The following is a 26183-nucleotide window of genomic DNA, read 5'->3' as shown; positions in this document are numbered from 1 at the left end:
TTCTTGAGGCAATCGTCTTTGATGGGCTTTTCGTACTTATCCAGTTTTGTAATGCTTTGTCATGTATTATATTTCGTGTTACACAAGTAAATGGTGAGACATATCTGCCCCCGCTTATGAAAGAAGAACACAGATGAGGTGGATTTTATATCCAAAGCCACTTCTACTGAGAAAACCTACCAATCAATGACTGGTGGGCCTGAGATAAACTACTCTGTCCTAAGATAACATTGTCACTGAGCGTTTAAAGAAAGCATCGCCAGGGAGGTGATGCCACCGAGACAGGCTAAACCAATAAAGCAAAAACTGTAAGTATAAACTTGTCTTAAGTGCCGGGATTGTGAGTGGAATGTGAAAATTACCTCTAACACAAGCAACGCAACAGACTCCATTTTAGTGTGTCAAAATCTACCCATCCCCCAGCGAGTCTGTGTCATGGCGACAAAAACAACTGTGCTATAATGACAAAGCTAGCCCTTCAAATTAACCTTTACAAGCATAAGAGCCTTATTATGGATCATTAAAAGCTGGCTACAGGCCAGCACAAGGCACGAATTACAAAAAGTAAAACCAGCAAGATTAAACAGCCTCTGGGTAAAAATCAGGTCACCAGTGATCCAAATTGTGACCAAGCCAGAACTGAAACTGATAACTAATGAACGCCAATGATTAGTAATTGAAGCAAAATAAGACAAAACCGTGGCACAAGCAGCAAATCCGTATCTAAATCTGACGCAGTACCCAGTCCTTAAAATGTAAAGTCAAAAGTACACTGAATAATCCTCTTATTTTGGTTACATTAACCTAAAAGCAAAACATATTTCTACACAACACAACTATCTAATACCTATTGGATGCCATTTTACTTCGGCACTAATTGTGAACACAGCTTTTACCCAATTTATCTAATCTCAGCTCAAGTTACTCAGCTCAAACAGGTAAAGCTGTAGGGCTAAGCGAGAGCGACCCCCACCTTTTAATGACGTCTCCACCAGGCGCAGGTACTGCTTGGACAGTTTGTTACCATGACTCATTTTCTGTGCCATACCGTTCCTCTGCAGCACACACTCCTCTAGATGAACAACATTTTGATGCCTTTTTTCTAGACTTGCTAGCGCCCAGAACTCCTGCAGGGCGAGCTCCACGTTTTCCGGCGCGTCGCACCGCAGTTTCTTTACAGCAACTTTAGCACCCGACCTCCGGGCCAGAGCTTCGTACACCACGCCGTACGTTCCCCTTCCCACCTCCCGCAGCAGACTATAGCGGGGCGCCATGACCTTCTGCTCCAGGCCGTCCTGCTTGAAGAGGCTGGTGTCCTCCTCCATGTCATGGTCCTCTTCCGTGTTTCCCACGTTCAGACACCGAAGCACGCTGGACTCGTCAACTCGCGCTTCGGTGGTTTGTCTGCTGCACGCTCGCGCACTCCTGGTACGTCTCCGCCAGTTATCCCCACCGACGGTATCCGCGCGACAATCGCTCATCCTTTCAACAAAAACGGTCACATTTTTTCCGGCAACAGCGCCCGTGTGTCTCGTCACCTTTCTACAGAGAACACAGGAAACTTTCGCAGCAATGTGGCCAAGGGGACGATATCGCACGATACACAAACAGGAAGAAACGACAGTGAGAAAAACTAAGCATTTCCGGCAAAGGCCTTCACAATAAAACGTAAGGCCTGCGTTACATAACAGTCTGTCCCTCGCGCTCCACAAAAATACACACTTCCTTTTTTCCCGCTGCTTCCGTGAGAATTTTACTATTGGTGTTGTAGCTTCAAAACTTAATGTCACAGTCAACGTGGCAAAAAGTGACTGGCCATGCAAATACTTAAATTGTATTAAATTATGAATTATGCATGTAGTAAATATTTAATTTGCTAATATTAATAGAAATTTTAATTTCTGTTTAAACATCTGTTTATCATTTACATTGATTGTTTAAATTTGCTTGGCTTCTAATCCTCCCGCATGATTTCAATAGATAGTTTCGTGGGCGTATCCCTCACTGAAGGCATACTTCCATCCCCTTCCATGACCTGGATAAAAATGTCACCCTCAAGGAAAAGTGGGTGGGAGAGTTGATCACAGCTGTCTTGAAATTGCACTGTAGTACGGGGCAAATGAAACTTTACGAAACATTGAAATGGCTTGTACTGAAATGGGTTCTTTGCTTGAAGCGTTTCAATATGCATATATACTACATTGTTAATCTGAGTATAGCATCAAGTCAATTAAGTTTTGTAGCAGAAGTATTAGAGGAGGTTGTTAACCAGTTTCAGCTGCTTTGTTGTTAATGAAATTACCAACAGGTGCACTAGATGGCAAGGATAAGAAACCCACATCAGAGGAACGGTGGAAGCCACTGACAATTTTCTCCTCATCTTTTCCAGCTGTTTTTTCATAGTTTTGTATTTGAATATGGTCAATGTCACTACTGGTAGCATGAGGTGATACCTGGATGCTACAGAGGCTGCAGAGGTAGTCCAACTCCTCCAGGATGGTACATCAATGTGTTTCATTGTCAACAGGTTAGCTGTGTGTCCAGCACAGTGTAAGGAGCATGGAGAGGATTCCAGGAGATGGGAAGTTACTCTAGGAGAGCTGGACAGGGCCGTAGCAGGTTCTTAACCCACCAGTAGGACCAGTGTCTGCTCCTTTGTGCAAGAAACAACACAGGAGCACCGGAGTTACAAAGTGACCTCCAGCAGGCTGGTTTAAATATATCTAACCAAACAATCAGAAACAAACTTCACAAGGGTGGCCTGAGGGCCTGGTGTCATTTAGTGAGCTGCCCTGTACTGTTGAGCCCGAATGGCATTTGTCATGAAATACCAGAATTGGCAAGTACACCACTGGCACCTTGTGATTTTCACAGATGAGAACAGGTTCACCCCGAGTGCATGTGACAGACATAAAAAGGGCTCGGAAAAGCCGTGGAAATCATTATGCTCCCTGTAACATTGTTTAACAGGACTGGTTTGGTGGTAAGTCTGGGGCGGTCTGGGGTGGTATATCCAGGGACAGACCTTTACAGGCTAGGCAACAGAACCCTGACTGCCATTAGTATGGGGATGAAATCCCATTGTGAGACCCTATGCAGGTGGCATAGGTCGTGGGTTCCCCCTGGTGCACGACAATGTCCAGGCTCATGTGGTGAGACTATCCACGCAGTTCTTGGAGGATGAAGAATTTGATATCACTGACTGGCCCCCAAACTCATCTGAACATGTTTTAGGCCATCCAATGCTACCTCAAACTGTCCAGGAGCTCAGTGATGCCCTGATCCAAATCTGGGAGGAGATCCCTCAGGGCACGATCAGTTGTCTCATCAGGAACATGCTACAGTGTTGTCAGGCATAAATACAAAGACATGATACAATGGTACTGACCATTTTGAGTGGCTCTATGAAATTTCAGCAAAATGGACTATCATGCAATTTTTTTTTACTTTTATTTTTTGGATGTCTCTGAATTTTGCCCTCTGTAAATTGATCATTTTAATTTCCATAAAAAAAAAAAAATGTCTCACCGTTTCATTTTTAACAGTCCTTATCACCAAAGAGATCCAGCATGATTGAGTTTGGATGTGTTTAAATTTTTTTGAGCAGTTTATTAATTGTTTATACAATACCGTTCATTAGCCAATCAAAGACAAAACCCACAGTGAATATTGATCAATTTGACAGCATTATTACTATTGCACTATATATTTGAAGACAGAGTTCAATGTGAAACACGGTATGAAGGAGCAATATTATTTAAATTTAAACTTATAATTTACACATGTCAATACATACAACAATACAACCAAAAAACAGGATTTTGGTGTAAAACTCCAGCCAAAGCTGATCCCTGAAGTTACAATATAAAAAATTTTAAAAAGAAAAAAAAAAGCAATATTATAATATTTCCTTAAAAACTGTGACAGGCTCACTGAATGGTGAGGCTGTTTAAGTGCTAAACCAAGGTTTCAGGTAAGAAAACAAAATAATTCATCAATAAGCAGGAACTACTGACAATTTGATAGTTCATACAGTTCAGGTATACCTAAATTAACTTAAAAGACCTATAATAACATGCCAAGTCTCCTGCTAGCGATACACAACTGAAATATCCACTGTGATACAAAGTTCAATATTTGCAATTCATGTAACAAAGTTTTGTAAGATTTCCTACTTACTATTCATATTTCAAAAGAGCAAGATGAATGTAATAAAAGAAATATTTCCAATATAAACTTAAAAACAGAGAAGTGAAAAAAAAAGAAAACTTATGACATAAAAAATCATAAAATTGTACTAGCTTCCCTGTAGGAGCTCTGGTCTGCTGCTGCAAACTTCACAAAGCACAGAATCAATCAGGTGGCTGAACACACTGAAATCTTGTCTGCAATTGTCACGGCATTTTTAAGAGTGTAGTGGTTCAAGAGATGTCTCCAAGTTGGACTGCACATGAGCAATTCTTGGTCACCTTTGAAACAATAGAAACACGTTAGAGACTGCTTCGATAATCTTGGTAATGTTGCTAAAATTAGAAACATCCACTTTTAAAAAGTGATGCTGAAAACTAGAGAGTGATCTGGTCATCAAACTGACTTGTATGAAAAAGTCTTGCCAAAAATACAGTGGAAATACAGCTGATTTACATCATCATCTACCCCCCAAAAAGCAAATATGAAACAAGACTGCAACTGCTAATACCGCCTCCTGCATACAAGCTGCCTACAAATTGCAGACAACACACCAAAGTCAGACTTTTTACTAAGGTGAAGGCCATGTACAGGTAGCATTGTGAATGTTTAAAATTAAAACTTATTATGACTTATGAGTATCAATAATAAAGAATTGGATAGTTTAGTACTCTACACAATGATAACATATATTTATAACTGAATACATTTTAGGTTTTAATTACCAAAAATTTTTAAAACATGCTTTAAAATAATCGTTGTTGGTTATTCAGTGAAACTAGGTTAGGAATATGACAGTGGTAGTAATTTAAAAAAAATCCACAAGTCAATTAATAGTGTAAACTTAGACAACTGTATATTAGGAGCTCAGCAACGTCTGCATAATTCTTAAAAACAGATCTGCAGAGCTGCATTATCTCACCAATGATGCAGAGTCCCTCCTTGGCCCTGGTGATGGCTACATTTATCTGATTGGGATCACCAACAAAGCCCAGATGTTTGGAAAGCCAGCTTCTTTCTGGTTGTCTCTCAATTTCTTCATTTGGTAGAGAGCACACTGTAGATAAGATGACATAACGCCATTCACTTCCTAAAAGACAAGAATGTTGTCACATATTTTGCTATCATTAAACAGCATAACTGAGTTTTTCCTGTGTCTATCCTTTGACACTTTTGAGTATTGCTTATTATGCAAACTGATCCTAATCCCCCAATTTCCTAGTTATTATCCTTTGTTGTAGTTCTTCTTGTTTCATGATTTTGTGAGAAATTCCTGAGTCATACCCAGAAAAAGAATTCCATGTCAACTGAATTAAATGAAGTCAGTTATATTTGATTTAATATTTTAAAACCCCCCACAAACTACAACACATGGGTCTTTTTAAAACTGAACAGTTTTTTTGTTCTGTTGGCTTTTTTCCAAATTATTTTTTGTTTATAGTTTTGATATAGTTTTAATGTTTTATTTATTCTAAATATATTTTACTATATTTTGAATACTATATTCTGAAGCCTTTCCTTTTTAGGAAACTTTAGGAAAGGTTTTATTGTTAGGTAACAGAGTAGCACACTGTCACCTTGACTTTTTGTGATCGTGGTAACTGGGATTTGTTCCATCTTCTTTTTCATCAGCTCATTCCTGATTTCTGACACCTGGGCATTATAAGGTGATAAAATCACAATACTTTGCTGTGCAATTCTGGCAGTCTTCACTAGCTTTTCAGCAATGGCAATCTGCAAGAGAACCAAATTGAAATAGTTGAGCATCCAGTAACTTTACAGTAACTTTTGCTTTTTTATATTTAAATGTTACTGTTTAAGAGGAAACAAAAGAACATCCAATACTGTACCACTTTGTTTCTCTCTTCAAGATTAGCTTTAGAGTTTTGGTTGCCTTGGGCTGTGTTGACAACTAGACTTATCGTCTTTCCTTTGACATCCCCAAAAACAATGGGTTTTGTCTTGCTGTCAATTTGAAAGACACTCCTCTGCTGTCTCACTTTAGTTTTCAGGTTTCCATTATAAAATTCATTTGATGGGAACTCACATATGTCCTCATGCTATCAAGGTAAATAACAGTTTAGTTAGAATTGGATGTGGTAGACAATGCAGTGTATAAAAAAAATACAATCCAAAAGTGTAAGACCACTTGGCAAGATAATTATACTAATAAGTATACTAACAAATTGTTAAGCTGGCATTGTCAATTAGTCTTAGTATAGGCAAGATACTCTATCAAACTGTTTAGATAGATACTCTATCTAAACAGTTTGAGTGAAGAATGGAGTGAGTAAGATTTGAGTGAATCTGTGAAACATGTCAGCAGTAAATAGTTGCAGCGTATTTGTTTGGCCCCATTTAACTATAGAGCTGCATAGACTCCAAAAGTTTACTCAAATCTGATAACTGAGGCCATATTTGTACCGTCACATAGTCAGTGATGTTTTGCTTTTCCAACAATGTTTTGATGAAAACTTAACTGACGTGCAGGTCAAGCATCCAGGTGAATAATGACAGCAAAATTATTGATTTGAACAAGCCTCTGTTGAGTTGATCAAATTCACCTGAATCCTTTGAAACCTACTTCTACGGCAGGCTACAAAGGAGTTCCCGTGGGCAATTTCACTAATCTGCTGTTTAAATTCTTGTTCTATTCCCCCCTACACACATACAGGATTGTGCATGTGTGTGTGTGTATGTGTGTGTACTTTATTAAGTTTAGCATATATAAAAACTGTAATGAGGTAAGATTAGATTTTTGATGTGGTCTTAAACTTTTGTAATCCAGTATATTTATTTTGTGCTAAACATCACTATTATATACACTCCTATCGTGTAAAGTTAATGTTCTTACCATTCTGTATTGGGTGTCCAGCATAACTGCCCTCTTCTCATGGATTGTATAATAGCGCTCAAACAGAGACTTGGCCATTCCAAGCTTCCTCACGTGTTCGTTCCTCACAATGGGTCGTAGCTGTTTGTGGTCCCCAATCAAAACAACCTGAAAGTTATATTGGTGATATTGTAAGACAGAGTGAGTAACTAGCAATAGAGTGACTACTGTCAAAGCAGCGATGAGGCACCCTCTTTTTTTGGGTCTTATTTACAAAAAATCTTATCCTGAAGTTAGGAGTAGTCATAAATGAAGATGAAGTAGTAGTCCTAGATTCTAAAAAGATGCCCCTTGACCTAAGTTTAGTTGAAAGGATGCTATTAGATCAATTTTCTTCACCACCTATCAGGCTACAGTCACTTGAGTACAGTCTATTCTAGTAGACAGCCTGTGAGGCTCTAAGACAGGTATTTTAAGATATTTACAGCTGGCTATAGTAAGCTCAATAGGTCTTATTCACCCCAACCGGTTGCAGCAGATGGCCGCCCCTCCCTGTTTTTCCTTCCCACTGTTTCCAAAGTGCTTGCTCATAGCGGGTCATATGATTGTTGGGTTTTTCTCTGTATGTATTATTGTAGGGTCTACCTTACAATATAAAGCACATTGAGGCGGCTGCAGTTGTGATTTGGCGCTGTGTGAATAAAAAGGAATTGAACTATTGTCCAGTATTATAACAATCATCCATTCACTGTCAGTGTGTGAATTTGATTCCTGTTTTATCATGTGTTAGCTTTGTCTTTGTAATACTAGGTTATGAGTATCTCCACAGTTATGTCTCTTGCCACAATTACACTAGTATTTTTTTTTAAAGTTATAGCTCTTGAAACAACAACTAGGTGTGATATTTCTACCACACTTTCACCTATGAACTAATATTGACCCAATGCATATGATGGGTGAACCACTTGAACCTTGTTTTACACTTCTAACCAACAGAAAACCGCTTAGTGTGTTTCTGTGCAAAGATATATCTTTTTTAAATGTCTTGTCAGCAATATGAAGCAACATCATTTTACCTTTTACTTATTAACCACATTTAGTACTGATGGGGGATCTTTTTCTAAATTTCTTTAATGGTCATTTCAGCCCCCCTGGTTTCAGTCCAAGAGAGCATGCTTTTTAGTTATTAAAGAAGACAGAATGCAGAAAGACCTCAGAACAGGCAGCAGTGGTTTCTATAAAGGCCTAGCAGAGCAACTCAAGGAAGGAAACACAGCATTTGATGATGTTCAAACCTTTTCCGGTTTGTTGCAGACAAGTGGAATCAGGGCCTGGGGTTCAGTGGCCATAGCACACTCATCAATTAGAATCTGACGTGCAGTGACAGTCTTAGTCAAGACTGGGGTGGAAGACTGCGTACATGTGCACAGTATGATGTCGTGGTGTTGGAGTTCATATGCCCGAGCTTTTCTGAGAAGGTTTTTGTATCTAGAGGAAAACAATCCATGCAGTTCCTTCAACTGATTTTTATGCAAAATTGATTGCTTTTATTGCAAATAATAGTCTCACTAACATTTATTTAAAAAATGTTCCAAAATCTTCCAACAATACATGAGTTTAAGAGGTCAAAAAATTATGTTTCAGGCACTCAAAAATAAAAAACAAAAAAATTACTTACTCTTTCACTTCTTCAGCAGTCAGTTGTCCTTTTTTTTCAAAAGCAAGTTTAATACGTTTATCAAAGTCTTTTATTTGAGCTGAATAAATGTTTTGGTCCTGACGCATGCGGTGATGCATAGTGATATCCCTAAATTCATGTAAAAGAGGCCAGTGTTATACTAACAATCAACAAAACAATCCAAATGCAGTTAGTCACCAACTGATATGATTGCAGTACCTGAGCTCTGGTTTGGAACGATCTTGGCGAAGTGTTCTTTGGGAAAACTGCAGCTTGCAGTCTGGAAAAGGGAAATCAAGCATCTCCACTTCTTGGCTGTAAACCCTGAGGGGCCTTAGGCTGTCCTTAAACCTCATTAAATACTCTGTGTTACAGCAATAAAAGACACACAGAACACGATGGGTTTTGATGACCACTTCAAAGATGAAATTGAGATTAAATTCTGCAGAGAATCAACATAACCTGCCTGCTACAACATCAACAGACTTGTTGGATGGCCCACAGTAGAGAATGACTTCTTTCTTTTCCTTATCCTTTGGGTCATCCCATTTTCTTTTCTTTTTAGAGTTGTGCTCAAAAAAACTGTGTACAATGTACACACCTACTACTGTTTTTCCAGTTCCTAAGAGGCAAAGAAAATGGTTTAAACCTTTGCAGAAAATATGAACCATCAAGGTACACAAGTTGACACACCTACCAGGGGGTCCTTGTATCAGTGTGAAGGTATTATTTAGAGCTTTATCTACTGCATGGTACTGGCTCTGGTTCAGCGCTGGCAGTCCATTTATCTTTCTCCTCACAATATTTAAGCTTGATTTAACTGAAACACAATGCAAACTTTTAAAAAATTTAATTTTTTTAAAAAAATTCTGGGTTTGGAGCTTGTAATTTTCTGTGTAACTAATGGATATAAGTATCAAACTATTTATTGATGAATGATGTACATACCCTCTCTTGGAATGCGCTGCCCTAGAGCTATAGCCTTAACAAAGTCACATGCAGACGTAATGTTGACTACAGCATTTTCTTTCCGGCTACAGAAATAAAGAAGTAAATCAGTGTCAATCAAAGTAAGAAAATGTGTAACTGAAAAAAAAAAGTTTCAACTATCCAGCAGTAAGCAATGTAATATAAAACTGAATTACTATTGAACTTACATGTCAGGGATGAGTTTTGGAATGATTTCAACTGTGAAATGAGTGTTTTTCTGAAAAATACATTTAAGAATGTCCTCCATAGGCAGGTGACTGATGTAGAACTCCACTTTACTTCCACCATTTTTCAATTTTTCTGCATTACTTGTGATACCATGGGCTACCCATGTGAACTCTTTTGGGTCTACCAGGGTGGAATATTCCACGTTAGAAGTTTCCACCTTTGAAGTTTCCACATTTGAAGTTTCCAGTTTGAGACCTCTTTTCCGTATGCACAGAAAGCAGTTTCGAAGGTTAAATTCAATGGCCCATTCGTTGATCCATTGTAGCGGTAACAAAAAGCTTCCTTTGAGTATGCCTTCCAACTCTTGGTTAAACTTTACCTGGAGGTTCTCAATGATAACGATATCACTTTCATTCACTGCATTAGCAGCAGATTCCATCTCACACAAAGGTTTCCAGATTCGTATATACTCCTTGGTATCATTGTAATGAGTCCTTGAAGGAATATCTGCCGATCTGGAGAAGCATGTGATAGGGCTGTTGACATGGTCAACACAAATTTCAAACTTTGGTTTAATGTGTACCAACTGAACAGTGGGCATTTGATAACCTCTTTTAATCCTTGAAGTCAATTGGACCTGTAGGATGTCACCTGGCTGCAACTCGAGTTGGATGTCAGCAAAATGCTCACTTTGCATCTCTGGTATTTCTTGCTTCTCAGAGAGACACTTTTCAGCCTGGGTATAGCAACCTTCAGAGGACTGAGGCAATACAGTTTGTTTTTCCAGTTCCTTCAAATCAGCATCAGCATGCATTATGAGACGCTTTGCATGATCTAATTTTCCATTGTCAATTGCCTCAATAGTATCTTTCCATACTGTCAATAGAACCTCAATGCAAGGACGACTATCTGCCATCATTTTCAGCTCTTGGTGGATTTGCATGGCATCAGCTGAATAGATCCGTCTTTTCCATTTAAGAGTGATGCTGTGTTTTTCTTCATTGTAAAATGGCTGATCGTCTGGTTGCAAATCTTTGTACATAATTGGCAAATTCCCGACAAATATGTTCTTGTTAAAGGGAAAAGCTACTGCAAAACTGTCTTCTTCAGGATTTGCCTGAACAACAAAGGCTATCTTTGAAGCACTTTGTTTTTTCATGCTCACTGCATATGAAATTTGCTCAGCCTTCTGTTCATACTTCTCGGCATTCTTGAGGTTCTCCTGAAATTGACTGCACAAAGCCATGATCCTTGATTTAGTGTATTGTACATTTGTATTACATATGAAAGAATGCAAGAGTCTTTGCAAAATGACATCCATGTACTGCCGTATTGGTGAGGAAGCTTTTGTGTAAGACTTTAGGTTCAGAGAATAATGCCCTATTTCTGCCTCAGGAGATGATTTTGAACAGATGACGTAAGCTTTACTGAAGCACCTTCTGAACATTTGAGTGACTGGTTGTATCAGAGGGTGGATTTCATCAGCAGCAACTAGATCTATCATTTTGTCTGTATCATCTGTTCTGGCCGCTGCAACAATTTCTTTCCACACTTCAGGGAGTATGCGAAAGTTTTGACACTTTGGGCTTTGTTGTTCATGGTCTACTTTGTGCCGCACGAGAAAAGACAATGGTATTAATTCTCCACATTCCTCTTTGAATTCTTCTACCTTTACAGGATCTGGTTTTGCCTGACAGCGAAGTGGTGTGGAATACCTGGTTTTGTCATAGCTGATCAAAGTCTCGGATGCATGTTGGTTAAATAACACAGCAAGCTCTTCAATCATCAGATGGGCTTTGCGCTTCCCGGGCAATCTGTCAGCATCGGTTTGAGAATAAGCCCAGTCAGATTTAAGTCTTATCTTCCTTTGAGCTTTTGCAAAACAGTAAGCAACTGTTACACAATGCTCAACAGTATCAAATTTGGGGGTCTCTTTATAGCTTTTGGAGATGATGTCCTCTGCCTCTAAATATGACAGCTGCTTGTCAGAGTTAATTAGAGAAAGCTGAAATGTGGGTTTTTCTGTTATCTTGTTTGTATTCTTTTCTGCTTTGAAAATCAATGAGACCACCCTGCGATCTCGACCTTTTTGCAGACTGAGTTGAATGCTCAAGTCCTGGGGAAACATGGAAATAGGTTTCTCCTCAGCACAGTAGTATGTAGTGCCACTTTGTTCTGCAGCCCTGTCTAAATCATCACCTGGCTTCACAACACTTGCCACATCAGCAATATGGAGTCCCAACTCATAATGATCTTCAAGTTCCCTGACGCTGATAGCATCATCCAGGACCTTTGCTTCTGCAGGATCCACAGTAAAAGTGATTAACTCACGCAAGTCCTGTCTGTTTGTATTGTTTTCATCAGTGTTGGAAACGGCCTTGCCCGATTTGCATGTATTGTATGCAACTTTGAATTCTTCATTCAGGATCTTTAGTCCAGAATCCAAAGAGCTGCCAACTGGAAGAATATCTATGACGTACCCCAATGGAAAAAAATTGTTTTCATTCCAGCAAATCACTTCCACCTTGAATACACTGTTCTGTTTTAGATTTTCATCAATATACTTTTGTGTTGCAACTGTCCATTCTCCATCAATTTCCTCCCATATTGGCATAAAGTTGCGTTGATTCTTGAGGATCAGTATGCATATTTTGGGCTCCGATTTTTTTATCGGTATCATCATCCTTCTGATAAATTTGCTTTCAGAATTCTGTCGTGACTTGCTGTGATCTTCATCCTCAAGCAGGCACAGAAGTACACGTGCTGATTCTTCTTTCTTGGTGATGCTTACAACTTTTGTTTTGTGGAGGACCACTTCATCTCCAGTAAAGGCCTTACCAAGGTTTGCCTGTCCCACGATGCTTATTCGTTTGGTTGGATTATGAAATGGTATGACGTAGCCTTTCCTGTGTGATTCCCTGATCAACTTCCCCTGTTTGTAAATCTCTGGTTGTTTTTCACACATCTTTAATAGATCTGTGCCAGTATTGGTGAAATTGTATAGTGCTCTTGACCCATCGTGATTTGAAAAGGTCATCTGAAATTCCAAACTGTCTTCATCTGTTTTCAGTTGCTCATAATCATCTTTCAGCTCTTTAAGAATTGCATCATCTAGAGTGTGGCTCTCATCCACATGTTCAAACTTCTGAAACTTTGCAGTTTCCATAATATCTTGTTCAAAGAACTCTTTAGTGAAATGCTGTGGTGCAACACTGTTGCTGTTGATGCAGTGGTTTATGAAACTCTTCCAGATTCCTGAACATTTCCCAAAGCAACACAGGGCAGCAGCATCTCCAATTACAACCACCTGGGATTGAGCCCTTGTCATCGCAGTGTTTAAAACACGGGCATCATTGAACATCTCCAGACCAGGCAGGTGAGATGTTTTTAGGCTGTCGCGTGTTTGCACAGTTGTCATTATGACTGCTCTGAACTGTTTTCCTGTAGACACATGCAAGGAGTTATTTGAAAATGATAATAATAGCGATGCAGTATTTAAACAGTGAGAGTTTAGACTTCCTTTCTGTCTACAATAATGGAGAATCTGACAAGGGGTCTTTACCTTGAACATTTGCAAGTCTCTCAACATTGATGTTTGCAAGGTTTCTGCTTGAAAGCGCTGTCCTAATTCGAGGAACCTATAAATCAAAGAAATCAACGAAAAAATGTTTTAATCATATCTTTACATGTGTGTCTTGGAGTTTATCTTAAAGTCCTGTATTTATCATTACTGTGATTAATGTTTATCTTTTAGTCTGATTATAACTGGACTCAACACAAAAAGTTATTACCTGAAATCCCTCTGACAGAATGCAGACTGAACTTTGGTCCTTGTGACCCCAGCTTGCTGGCCAGTGTTTAAGAATATCTTTCACTACTTCAACCACTTCTGTCACCTCTGTGTTGTTATACCAAGACATCGATACTGTCTCCAAGAGGCACTCTCCCCTGACATGGTGAAACTTCAGGGCATGGCAGTTTGTAGGAGCTGGAACATCTCCAGCAGCTTTGATGAAATCATTTTTACCAACGTAAAAATGGGTGGCGACAAACTCCACAATTTCTCTGGTTGAGCGATAATTTTCATGAAAAATGATTCTGCTTTTCTTAGCGGCATCACAGTTTTGGTCTTGATAATAGTGGAACAAGCGAGTGAGGAGTGTGTGATTTGAACGATCATGGTCAGGCACGGAGAAAAGCTTTGGTCCCATTTGCATGTGATCTCCTGCTAGAACAACTCTTGTGTTTGCTCCAGCAAGACCAAGGGCCATTAGGGCTTCACATTCTAGCATCTGAGAGGCTTCATCAATCAGAATGTGGGTGAAGTATCCCTCTGGAAGATTTAGGTCATGAAAATGTCTTGCCATGGTTGTGGTAGTTATGATTATGTTGTGCTGATCTAGAGCAGCTTTTGTAGGTGGTAGAAAATAATGTCCTTCTTCTGAAAGAAGACAGTATTTCAAAGTAATGCTATCAGTAGCATGCAAAGCAGTCCCTTGTTTGTTTGCTTTTATTCTGATTGGCCTGATTCCACCATTTTTCTTGCTGATGATTGGATGGAAGTGTTCTCTGACATATAGATCTGCTGAACTGAAAGGAAATGACAAGTAAATGTTAGCATTTGATTAGATTTTTTTTTTCTGTGCTTAAGTGCCTTCTAATTAGTGACCTGCTCTATCTACTCAGAAACCTTTTTTTTGTTTTAAAGAAATGTATAGTCATTAAAATGTTGTTGAAACATTACCCAAGTGTAATGTTAACTGAGATATGCCAACCCTTCACTTTAGAACAAAGTTTAACCCAATTTTAGACTCTGAATAAGTCTAAAATTATTCAAGCTTTGAATAAAGAGAAAACTGCCCAGACTGATGCATATATTTTCAATATATTACCTGTTGGTGTGGGTGCAAATTAGAACTTTGTTCTGAGGATCCTTACAAAGCTCACTGGCTGCTGTTGCAAGGGTGAATGTCTTCCCAGTTCCAAAAGGTCCATAAATCAGGAGGGGTGCCACAAGGTTTTTGACATTAGAATTCCCTGTGATAAATTCAATTGCTAATTGCTGCTTTGTGTTGAGATTTTCACAGGTGATGTTACCATTAGGAATTACACAACTTTTAAGGACTGGCAGCACAGTCTTTGTATCGGGAAGAAGATCGACAGCCCTGTGCATGGTGCAGTAGTTGAGGCGGTCCAGCTGGAATTGCACCTCCATTTGATATGATTCATTTCTTTTTAGTGCAAGATCAAAGCAACATTGCTTTGACAGTAGCAAAAAAAGTTTATTCTCAGTTGTTTTGTATGGCAACACGCTGGCTTCATAGACTTTAGAGTTTGGGCGAGAAGTTAAAGGGGCTATCAGGGCAGATCGGATGCTTCGTTGTAGTGTAAGTCCCTCAGGGCTGTCTTGTGTAAGGTGACAAGGAATCAAGACAACACCAAAAAGTTGCCCCCGAGGAGCCTCCACACCAAACTGCAAACTGTATAATGTATCCAGTGCTGTAATTTCTCCACAAACATTTAGTCTAAAAAAATATGAAAAAAACTTAGGCAATTGAGTATATGTGCAAATTCAAACAGAAAATTTTAAATCATATACAAAAGCCTATTACCTTGAAACAACCTGGTCTTCTGCACATTCTTCATTGTAGAGGAAATGATGCATTCTTTCTTTGTAGTTTTCATTATTCAGTGGTGTTTGAATGTTGTGGGAGGATTTATACAGGAAACTAATCTGTGGAGGCTTGTACATCTTTAATAACTCATCCTGTTCTTCTGTCCTCGACGAACATGGGATGATTATCCTGTTCCCTCTGTGCCAACGTTCACAACTCTGAAATCTTGCTCCACTGCTCACAGCTGGTTGTTCAGTGACTACTGAATGGCCTACTCTGACTTTGAGTTTTTTCAAGAGCACTGGTCTCATGTCAAAATCAAGCACTAACCACTGTCTGTACAAGCCTGGGTTGATGGATGTGAACGATACGGTAATGTCATAGGTCCCATCCTCCCTGAGAAAAGGTTCACCTGATGAGTAGATGCAAGGTTCGGAATCTGCATCACCAAGGGTGAATGAAGCTCCTGGTTCTTGCTTTAGCAATGCCACATGCACAAGCTCTCTCTGTTTGAACACAAATTTGCATACTGTGACATAATTCGAACCTTTCTTGGGCAATACAAATTTTGCATTGAGCAGTGAAACCAGACCACACAATATTAGTGTTTTGGTAAAAGATCTAGCTGTTCAAGCCTGAAAGTCTACTTTGTTCAGTCTAAAATACCATTCAGATGTTTGGGGTCACTCAGAAATATCCTTGTTATTCGAATAAAAGCAAATAAATAAAAAACTATTTAAAAAAGAAAAAGGAAAAAACCAACCTTTTTTCATTTTTCTTTTTTAAATAGTTTTTTTTATTCAGACATGTAAATAACTATTAATCAGCAATTAACCATTATTTAAAAATCATAGTAATTAATGCTTCTTAATGGATCCTTTAAAATACCTTTGAGGTACCTCTCCGCAACACTGAACCGGGTGTCAGCCTAAACCACCAAACCACATTCAGAGACTTTAGCATCTCATCACAAAATCTCATTCACATCCTACACCTTGCCATTGAGGAGTTTTGCAACTACCACAACTACTTTCTCCCTGGAAAATGTGCAAGATTTCCCCCAGGTAGGTCTTCAGACTTTGCCTCTTTACTGAGGATGCGTTGCTTGGGTTCAGGAGCTCCCCAGTATTTTTCCACTATTAAACCGAGTTCCTGTTCGGGATCAACAGTAGTTGATCTTCAGTAGTAACTGAAGAAAAACTGTTTTTTGCTTCAGGAAAACCCTGTGCCAGCCAGTCCTTTTTCAGCCTTACAGCTTCCTCTATCACTGCTGTTTTCTAGCAGTGGTAAACTTCTCAGGCTTCTGCTATAATAGGCTACCTCTGTAAAGGAGATGTTAATTAAACATGGTCTACTCAGACTGCAGGTCCCCAGCCTCCTCCAGGATGCAATTGGACTTATTAGACCCTATCAAGGCTCAAGCATTCAAACAGTGTTTAAAAAATGTGTTGTTTCAAGGCTGGAGGTTCTCCCATTAGTGTCACTATTCTGAGATACATTTTCTTAAATGAAAAGTTTGGCTTCTTTTATGCTGATTGTGTGAGTCCTATTTTGTGCAAATTTCACTATTTTCGTGACTGTGGTCCCAAAATAGTGAAACGCGAAACCTGTGCCTGGACACAGGGAACACAAATTTCACACTTGAAACAAAAAAACTGCAATGAACATGTTTTCTGAAAATAAAACAATATTAAGTCTTACCTCTGTCTCAATTTGAAAATTCCATTTTAGTGTTGCATCAATCTCTTGACACTCCACAGTTGAATCTTCATCGCAAGAGATGCTGACATCATCAACATGTTCAGACATCTGTTCAGCATTTGAAAAAGTGAAAGACATCATTTAGAATAGTCAAAAGATGAATAAAAAATATTCTACTCTTAAATCAACATGTAAAAAGTAAGATTCATTGCATTAAGTCAGCTAATTATGCTCTGGGCAGACTGACTGCTCTATATATTTTATCAGTCTGTTGTTGCGAGCACCATCTTCTTTGGTGTGGCATGCAAGGACACAAACAGACCAAACAAACTCATCAGGAAGGTCGAGTCTGTTGTTGGCATGAAGCTCGCCACACTGGAGGAGGTGATCAGTGACAGAATGGTGGCAAGACTGCTGCCATTCATAGATAATGACTCCCATCCCTCCATAACACACTGGAGCAGTCTGCATATGTTGATGTTTGTGTGCAAGCGGTTTATGTTGTAACTCGTTTCATTCTAGAACCTGGCCTGAAACAACAACCTTGTCAGTCAAAAATGTTAAGGGCTGCAACATGTCACAGTTACAAAAAGTCATTACCCTTATGCTTAATTTCAACCTGTGTGCTTTCAGTAACTGGAGAAAATTCCTGTGATGGAAATGCTGCCAAAGACTGTAGTATACCTTGGTGATCCACCTACACACCCTGTCAAATAAAAAATTCTTCAAGACAATACGAAGATTGTTTACAGTGGATTCAAGCCTTATACTTACAATGTACACTTCATTACTGCTGTTTTTGTATTCCTCCAAGAGCCTATCATTATAAGACATGAGGCCCTGGGCTTGAATGTTATGTCTGATCTCCTTCTCTTCTGCAGCACGCATCATCCACTCCTGCAGCTCTTCCATAGAATGAGCTTTTGGGCACTTACTGCCGTACTCACAAGTTTGGGGTCTAGGACCAAATAACAAGTTTGACAAATAATAAGTGAAATGAATCAGTCAAATTAGCAAAAGAAATGGAAATGGTCCTTCAATGATTTTTACCACTATAGACATAAACAATTAGGTTTAAATTCTTTATATTTTTCTGTTGTTCCCTAACATAGAAGATATAAACTTATCTGACTAGAGTGAAACAAATAAAGTAATTTGAAACACATTTTCCCTTCCTGTAATGGTTGTTACTATGGTATGACAGAACATGAAAACTGTGTTTTGTAGAATATAAGATTATGAATTTTGCTCCTTGACAAAAAGACATTTTACAATATACATCGATATTAAATAGTTAAATAGATTTTGATAAATATTTTTAAAGTAAAAAATAAAAGAAAAATGTTAAGCAATGCTTTGTAAACCATCTATGAAAATAACATGGATGTCATTATCATATTCATAATATCCATCGATTCGCTTATCCTTTTCAGGGTCACTGGGGGGGCTGCAGCCTAGCCCAGCAGTCTTAGGGCTCACTCACATTCACACCTATGGGCAATTGAGAGTTTTCAATCTATCCGCACTAACTGCATGTCTTTGGACTGTGGGAGGAAGCCGGGGTACCTGGAGAGAACCCACACAAACACAGGGAGAACATGCAAACTCCACACGGAAGGCCTAATGGAGGAATTGAACTCAGGACCATCTTGCTATGAGGTAACAGTTCTAACCACCATATGTCTGTGAAGGTTCTCAGTCATCCAGGTCATCGTAGTCTAAGGAGCTTGGAAAGAAAAGCTTCTGGACTTCTTTGAGTTGCTTGAAGACGTTTCACCTCTCATCCGAGAAGCTTCTTCAGTTCTAAGAGTCAAATGGTGGAGAGTCCCAGATTTAAACCCAGTGGGAGTTTCCCCCCAAAGAGGGACAAAGGACCCCCTGATGATCCTCTACCTAATCACATGAGCCAAGGTGTGAAAACGGGTGTGGGTCACAATCAGCCAGGGTTTCGGGTGAGCTCATTGTGAAACCTGGTCCCACTCTATACATGAAACCCAAGCTCCTTAGACTTCTAACCACCATGCCACCGTGCTAACATTAGTTTTAGAATGCTTATAAGCTGGCAAATGAGGTGCTGGAAGCATAGCTCATGAAACTATGTCCTGTTTCAGTCCTGCTCACTTGCTGTTTAGTTACATTTAGACATCAGAACCACTTTAGTTAAAATATTCAGTTGATCTGAATCTGAATACTTGCTCCACATCTGTTTGTCCTTGTTTTGAACAAATTACATGACAGAATGAGCTTAATAAACTAAATTGAGAAAAAAAAGCTTTGGTCTATTTGCTTAAAGCCTTCTTACAGAACCTTCATGGTAAAAGATGTGAAAGAAACTGGAGCCATTTACCTCTCACAAAGCCAAAGCTCAGCTCGCCGGTTGTGTGGCACCTCACGTCCTCTCCACCTGGTAGTGGTGTCCTGGGCGACTAACTGGGCATGTTCCAAAGAGGCGCAGTGTTTATAGAAGCTCTCTGGGGAAGAAAGACTCAGGTGGCAAACTTTGCAGTACATGGTCACTTTTCTGGGCTGTGTCTGCACCGGTTGGCTCAGCTGAAGTAGGTGAGGCCGAACACAGAGCCCGGTATGCTCTGCTTTCCACACAGCCATCTCCACCTCACTCTGAGCAGACTGGCATTCATTGGCGGTGTGCCAGCAGGGCTTCCCTTGTATTACATAACTACAATATGTAAACTGACAGTTTGGGGGAAGCGGGCGCACCTGACTGTAGACATGTTTCCTGCTGTTCTCTGATAGGTGATAAACTAAGACTGGGTTCCAGGCATGTGCTATGTCTGCCGCACAAAAATCATTCCACCTTTTGGTTGTTAGCTTTTGTGGGTGTTCCTGAAAACAGTCTTTACAGACCTCAATGAATTCACCTGAAAAGTGCCGGAGTATGCTTTCAGCTGCATGTTCTGGTGTTAATGAAACAGACTGTGACTCAGTTAAAAGTCTGATTAACTCATTCTTATCCATTTTTTTCTCTGTAAGATAGTTCCAAACAGTGGCCTCTTCGAGGCTTTTGGCATAAGTGCATCCTCGACCCTGCGTGTGTTGTGTGCATCTGGAGTCCTCAGCAATGTATTTACACACTTCGTAACAAACAGTTTGAGCAAGTGTAGGTCGCTTAGAGACAAGCTTCCATAGGTCGGAGGCTTTGCCTTTAGCTAGTAGCAGAGATCTACTACACTTGTGCACAACTGACTGAACTGTGTATGTTATTTCATTTACCTTGACAGAGCACAAATTACACACAGCTTTTAGATCTACATCTGCCAAGAGGTCACCCAGAGGTTCAACAATGTTAGCCTGACGAGTTCCTCTCTCAGACTCAGCTATGAGATTACAGAGAAGTGTGTGATCCAATCCCTGGTGCTTTTCAAATGTCCACACTGCAGCTTCCTCATCACTTCTGGCAAAGGTGCACCGGTTCTTGTGCTGAGTGCAACCACGCCCCTCTACATAGTACCAACAGGCCATATACTGATTTGGGTTTGGAAATATTGGCCGTCTAGAAACGGGCCTCCATTTAATGCCACCTTTGGCTTTGCAGAGCAGGACATTGTGTCCGCACTTGTGTTGAACTGATTTCAATCTATATGTAATTTCTTGTTCCTTGACACAGCACTGAGTGCAAACAAGTTTGAGGTCATAGACCAATAAAAGAGGAGACAGTCTGGAAGCACTTGCTGACATTTTGATACAATCATAATCTTTAAACCAGGCACTGAATACAAAAATGTGTAATGACCCTTGAAATGTCTTGTGGGTGATGAATCTCTTGCTTGGCTTGAATGTGTCTGGAAAAAAAATGAGAATAGAATTATAAGAAGTGTGTTCAGTCACTGCAGAAATTATCCACTAAGACTCAGCCATTTAATCTTAACATATAGATTAGTGAAGTACTTAGTTGGGGATGTAAAGAGAAGCAATGATATGGATGTACATTTAATTTCATTCTCAAAACTACTATTATTGGATACAAGATGTCTCATACTTCATAGAAAGTGCATTTCAAGTGTTTCTGCAACTTGGATTTCCATGCTGATGCTAGTAACCAGCACTGGCAAACTAAGTGGGCCACATTCCGGGTTAGACAGACTTAAATAAACTGTTTACTTTCAGCAGCTCAATTTAAAAATAGCCATACAGTTTTTAGTCTTTATAGAGGTCAATTAATTCACTTCAGTATATTTTCAATTGCATGTTCTGGTGTTAACAAAATAAAATCTCATTGACTTATTCTTATCAATGTTTTCCTCTGTAATATAGTTCCAAACTGTGGCCTCTTCATGGCCTAAATCTGCCTTTCAACTTTTTCCAAAATATTCTTATCTTATATGTAGAACACAAAAGGAAACGACAGAACTTGAAGTTACAGTTCAGAGTTGCAGTGTAGTGTATTTTAGCTGTCTGCCATTTCCCCTGCATTAAAACATTGACAGTACACTACTGTAGCAATCGTTGTTTAAAATAAAACTAGTCTGAATGAAGATTTTTGACATGTAAAATACTAGTATTAAACTAATTTGCTAATATTGGATGTGCTGTAATCTCTCACTGATGTAAAAATTGTCTCATACTGCAGGCATTTTATTGGTGTTAGATTCTTTTCAGTTAAATTCAATTACATTTTATTTGTATAACAGTCACACTTTAAATATAAAGCACCTTGAGGTGACTGTTGTTGTGATTTGGTAATAAGGTAAACACTTCTCAGTCATCCAGGTCATCGTAGTCTAAGGCTACGTCCACACTAGCCCAGATAGATTTGAAAACGCTCCGCGTCCACACTAGCGTTTTCAGTCGTTTTCACAGAGTTGTGCGTCCACATTGAAACGGCCGAAAACGCTTACGTTCCAGTCCTGCGCATGCGCAAAAGCGAGTGAGAATTAAAGAATTTGAGGAAAAGCTGTCTGGAGCATGTACAAACTGATATTAATCTTTTATAGGGCTGTCAAAATTGAGAGCAATCAAAACAACTGCTGTATAATGCCCTTCGCTATCTCTGACTGAGAACCTTCACAGACACTTCGCTATCTTTGTTTAATTGGTCACATGCCTGCATCACATGACTAAAATGCGTCATCGTTTTAGAAAGTCTGGGTTTTCGAGTGTCCACACTGAGGCCAAAACGGAGAGAAAACGATGCGTTTTCAAACGAAAACGCATTAGTGTGGACGTAGCCTAAGGAACTTGGAAAGAAAAGCGTCTGGACTTCTTTAAGTTGCTTGAAGATGTTTCACCTCTCATGTCCCCCCAAGAGGGACAATGGACCCCCTAATGATCCTCTACCTAATCACACGAGCCAAGGTGTGAAAACAGGTGTAGGTCACAATCAGCCAAGGTTTCGGCTGAGCTCATTGTGAAACCTAACCCCACCCATGGAAATCACATGATAGGGTGGGGTAAGCTTCTCGGATGAAAGGTGAAACGTCTTGAAGCAGCTTCAACTTCAAACAACTTCAAGCAACTTAAAGAAGTCCAGACGCTTTTCTTTCCAAGCTCCTTAGACTGCTTTGAGCAACCACTGTTCCCAACAGGAAGGTTGGGAGTTGAGTTTCCTGTGGTGGACAAGCTAAGCAACATTAAAACTCAGAAGATGACTGAAGTGTGTTTCTTCTGTACTATTCTGTAAAATTTTCATTTAACAGCCGTTAAAAATGCCAACACTGATACATCGCCGAAACCAGATTAGACTTTGCCACATAAAACCTAAGATAAAGATTATTAATAGCAGGGCTGAAGTGTACAGGGCTATAGTCTCTAATTAGATTCAGACAAACACTTCAAAACTGTAAGGATAAATCAGCAATGACCCAAAGCATACTGCCAGGAGTTTCTCAAAGCAAAGAAACAGCATATTCTTTAAGCTAAGTTAGCCCCCTGATCTCAACTTGAAGAGGAATACTTTTCAGTTACTGAAACGAAATTAAATTCCAAAAGACCCCACAAAGAAGCAGAAAATGACGGTGGCTGCAGTAAAGGCCCGGTAGAGCACTTGAATGGAGTAAATGCAGCACTTGGCAATGTCCACAGGTTCTAAACTTTAAAATTACTCAACTGTGGTGCAATCAGCAAACAGTTTTTTATACCCGCCCATACTTGAGTCTTCTTTGTTGTATTTTTTGTTTCATAATGCTTCAAATGTTTTGAATTGGAGAATCATGTCTGGACTGTAGGCAAAGCAGTTTAGCACCCAGGGTCTTCTTTGTAGTAGGAGCTATGGCTGCAATAAGCACTGTCTTACTGAAAAATGCAAGCCCTTCCCAGAAAAAGACATCAGTTGAATGAGAAAATATGTTTCTTTACAACCTGTAATACCTTTCAGCATTGACGGTGCCTTTCCAGATGAGCAAGCTGCCATTCCATAGGCTATAGTGCACCCCCATACCACCAGAGATGCAGGCTTTGAACTGAGTGCTATTAACAAGCTGGATGGCCTCTCTTTTTTTTTTGTCTGGAGGACATGGCACCAATGTTTTCCAAAACTAAATTAAAATTTCAATTTGTCTGACCTAAAAAAGAATTTTCCACTTTTCCTCAGTACATTTTAAATTAGCTTGGCACAGAGTGGTGGTGTTGCCTTTTTTCATTCGTTGCCACGTAAAGATCATCCAGGTCCATCGTTATCCCGGGCGTTCGGGGCTCAAGCCCCAGATGTTTTTTTAAATGTCAGATATCATAAAAGAATTGCTGATTAAAGGGCAGGTGTATTTTTGCATTTAACTGTTGTGGCTATCATAGGCAAAGTCACACCTGAAACACTCCTGTCTCTGTCTGACCAAACTACCCTAATCCTAAGAACCAATCATAGCTGAGCATCCCACCTGCAGGTCCAACCTAACATGAGTGCTTGTGTGGCAAAATACATAGATCTGGTGGTGACTAGTTAGCTAAAACACTGCAACAACTGATCCAATAGGCCTTTTAAAAAAGCAAATAAGGAAGGCACAGGCGAGGCGAGAGGAAGCAGAAAAGGAACTGCTCCATTTCCCCTCATTATTCATTCTGATTCGTGTTTCTGTGAATAAAATTTTTGAACTATGTCAACAAAATACATAATTTAAGATGCTCTTTTTGTACCTGATGTTACTGACCTGTTGCCACTTGTTGCCAGCTTTTCTTTTTAGTAGCACTTACTTTTCCAGGCTTTTTTTGTACCTGTCCCAACTTTTCTGAGATGTGTGAGATGTCCATCAAATTCAAAAGGAAACATGTTTCTTAACATGTATAATTTTCACAGTTTAAAAATTTCACATTTTCTATGCTTTAATTGTGTATAACATATGGGTTTATGAAATTTGCAAATCTTGCATTCTGTTCTTATTTACATTTTACGTGGTTTCTCAATTTGTTGGGGGGTTGTACATTGTGTAATGTGTTGAAACAAAATTATGCAACAACAGTTGCCCTTTGAGATCTGGATTCAAACCACACCAAAAATCAAAGTTAAGTTTTTCCTAGTTTTTTGAAAATCACTAAGCACTAAGTCCACCTAGATATGCAGTCTGTAGTCTACTTAGGGTGGTAGAGGAAGCTATTGCTTTTCAGAAATTTGGTGGCTCCAGGTATTTTAGTTTGTTTTTTCTCTTGTGCCTTTACTGCGACAGTGCAGTGGAGATAAGACCAGACAGCTGGGAGCTGAGAGAAAGAGCAGGGGGAGACAAACAGCAAACTGAAGTGAATTTGAACCCGGGCCTCTGCATTAGCCTGTCAGTTTGTAGATCACTTACTCAAGATGCTTACTTAAACTCCCTCAGATTCCTATTAAGAATTCTCTCTGTCTGTAAAGGATTCTCGCATTTGAGCTACCAGCGTTTAACCAGAAACATCATAAGAAAATATAACTCATAAACCCAGAAATTAAATCTATGGGGCAAATCCATATTTAGAAAATTATACATGTGATAGGCAGTTACCCTAATGACCACTGAAATTAAAGCTTATTGAGATAATGCTTCTAAATAACTGCCTAAGGAAGTGCCCCGATGCGCTTCAAGATGGCTGCCGAGTAGTGAGATTTGCCACCAGCATTATTAACGATTAAAACGTCTGTATTTATATACAATAAATAACCACGTAGAAAAAGTAAAGCGGGTCTAAAGTCCGCTAGATGGCGTAATTACACATCTTTAAATACAATACCAGGTGTAACGTGGGCTGCCCCATTATATAATAATAATAATAATAATACCATTATTATCTTCACTGACTGACGTCCTATGTCACCTCACCCCACCGTGAGTTTGATTGTTCGGGCTTGGACAGCATCGCGTGGACTCAGCTGGAGTCTTACTTAAGTTTCATTTCTCTTCTTTTGCGTCAGCAACAATAATGCTGCTCCTTTTAACAGTAGCTTCCTGCATTTTTTATGATGTTCCTGCACGGTTAGTCTGGCTTCAGCCTCCCTCCCATTTCTGTTTTTCTGCTAGCTGAAAACTGATTATTTACTTCTTTTTTTAAAAAAAAGAAAAAAGACTTCACTTGAAAAGCGTATGATGTTATGATATACATTGGTCGTGTCATCACACAGAGCATAATTTACATTATTACTATTGTAATGGTTCCAGAGGACCAAGAAAAAAACACTTATTATAATAAAACTTATAAAGAAACTAGAGTTACTGAAGTGTGACAATAACAGTCGGTTTAGCACTGTCCAGTGTTTTATAAACAATTTGATAACCATGAGAAAATGCCAAATACCGGCAATACCGGCACCGTTGCCATTAAAAAAAAATAAATAAAAAAATCCACATTCACATTTAGAATTGACGGTCATGTTGTATACACATAATGAGACTTCTACTACTACTACTACTACTAATAATAATAATAATAATACTTACCGTTAAACCAAGGTGCTATTTGTCAACTGATCCCAATGTGAGTCTGATCGAAAACAGCGGGACTTGGATAGCATCCCCTGGACTCATCTTGGCTGCAACCGTCGGTCTCAGTTAAGTTTCATTTCTCGTCTCTTCCGTCAGCAACAGTTTGGACGTAA

The 26183-nt window shown here is 39.3% G+C and overlaps 2 protein-coding genes and 1 long non-coding RNA gene across 7 annotated transcripts in view; 1 reads left to right on the top strand and 2 right to left on the bottom strand.

Annotated features, from left to right (window-relative positions):
• LOC100710053 (serine/threonine-protein kinase 35) overlaps positions 1–1618 on the bottom strand; it is a 15229-nt gene extending 13611 nt beyond the window's left edge. The window contains exon 1 of the mRNA XM_003446503.5: positions 974–1618. Within this exon, the coding sequence (XP_003446551.1) occupies positions 974–1481 (508 nt within the window). The 5' untranslated portion in view covers positions 1482–1618. The remainder of the gene's footprint in view (positions 1–973) is intronic.
• On the top strand, positions 1549–4055 carry LOC112846987 (uncharacterized). The gene is made up of 2 exons (XR_003220248.1): positions 1549–1668; positions 2528–4055. It is a non-coding gene; the product is annotated as an uncharacterized LOC112846987 (long non-coding RNA).
• Positions 3722–26183, bottom strand: helz2b (helicase with zinc finger 2b). 5 transcript variants are annotated; one of them, XM_005452266.4, is made up of 20 exons: positions 26026–26183; positions 19521–20973; positions 17948–18131; positions 17174–17281; positions 15470–15978; positions 14750–15382; positions 13649–14447; positions 13420–13495; positions 9857–13298; positions 9648–9733; positions 9397–9519; positions 9166–9321; positions 8919–9063; positions 8700–8828; positions 8317–8509; positions 7043–7189; positions 6039–6248; positions 5766–5922; positions 5111–5278; positions 3722–4469 (listed from the first exon to the last, which is right to left on the bottom strand). In XM_005452266.4, the coding sequence occupies exons 2-20, from the start codon at positions 20867–20869 to the stop codon at positions 4357–4359; spliced, it is 8727 nt and encodes a 2908-aa protein (XP_005452323.2). In that variant the 5' UTR covers positions 20870–20973; positions 26026–26183; the 3' UTR covers positions 3722–4356. The 5 variants fall into 5 exon arrangements, with proteins under 5 accessions (XP_005452323.2, XP_013127595.1, XP_013127596.1 ...); XM_013272141.3 differs by having other exon boundaries at positions 5111–5245; XM_013272142.3 differs by lacking the exon at positions 6039–6248.

The sequence above is a fragment of the Oreochromis niloticus genome, linkage group LG5, assembly GCF_001858045.2.
Source record: "Oreochromis niloticus isolate F11D_XX linkage group LG5, O_niloticus_UMD_NMBU, whole genome shotgun sequence".
NCBI classification, from domain to species: domain Eukaryota; kingdom Metazoa; phylum Chordata; class Actinopteri; order Cichliformes; family Cichlidae; genus Oreochromis; species Oreochromis niloticus.
This window is presented reverse-complemented; position numbering and strand designations above follow the sequence as displayed.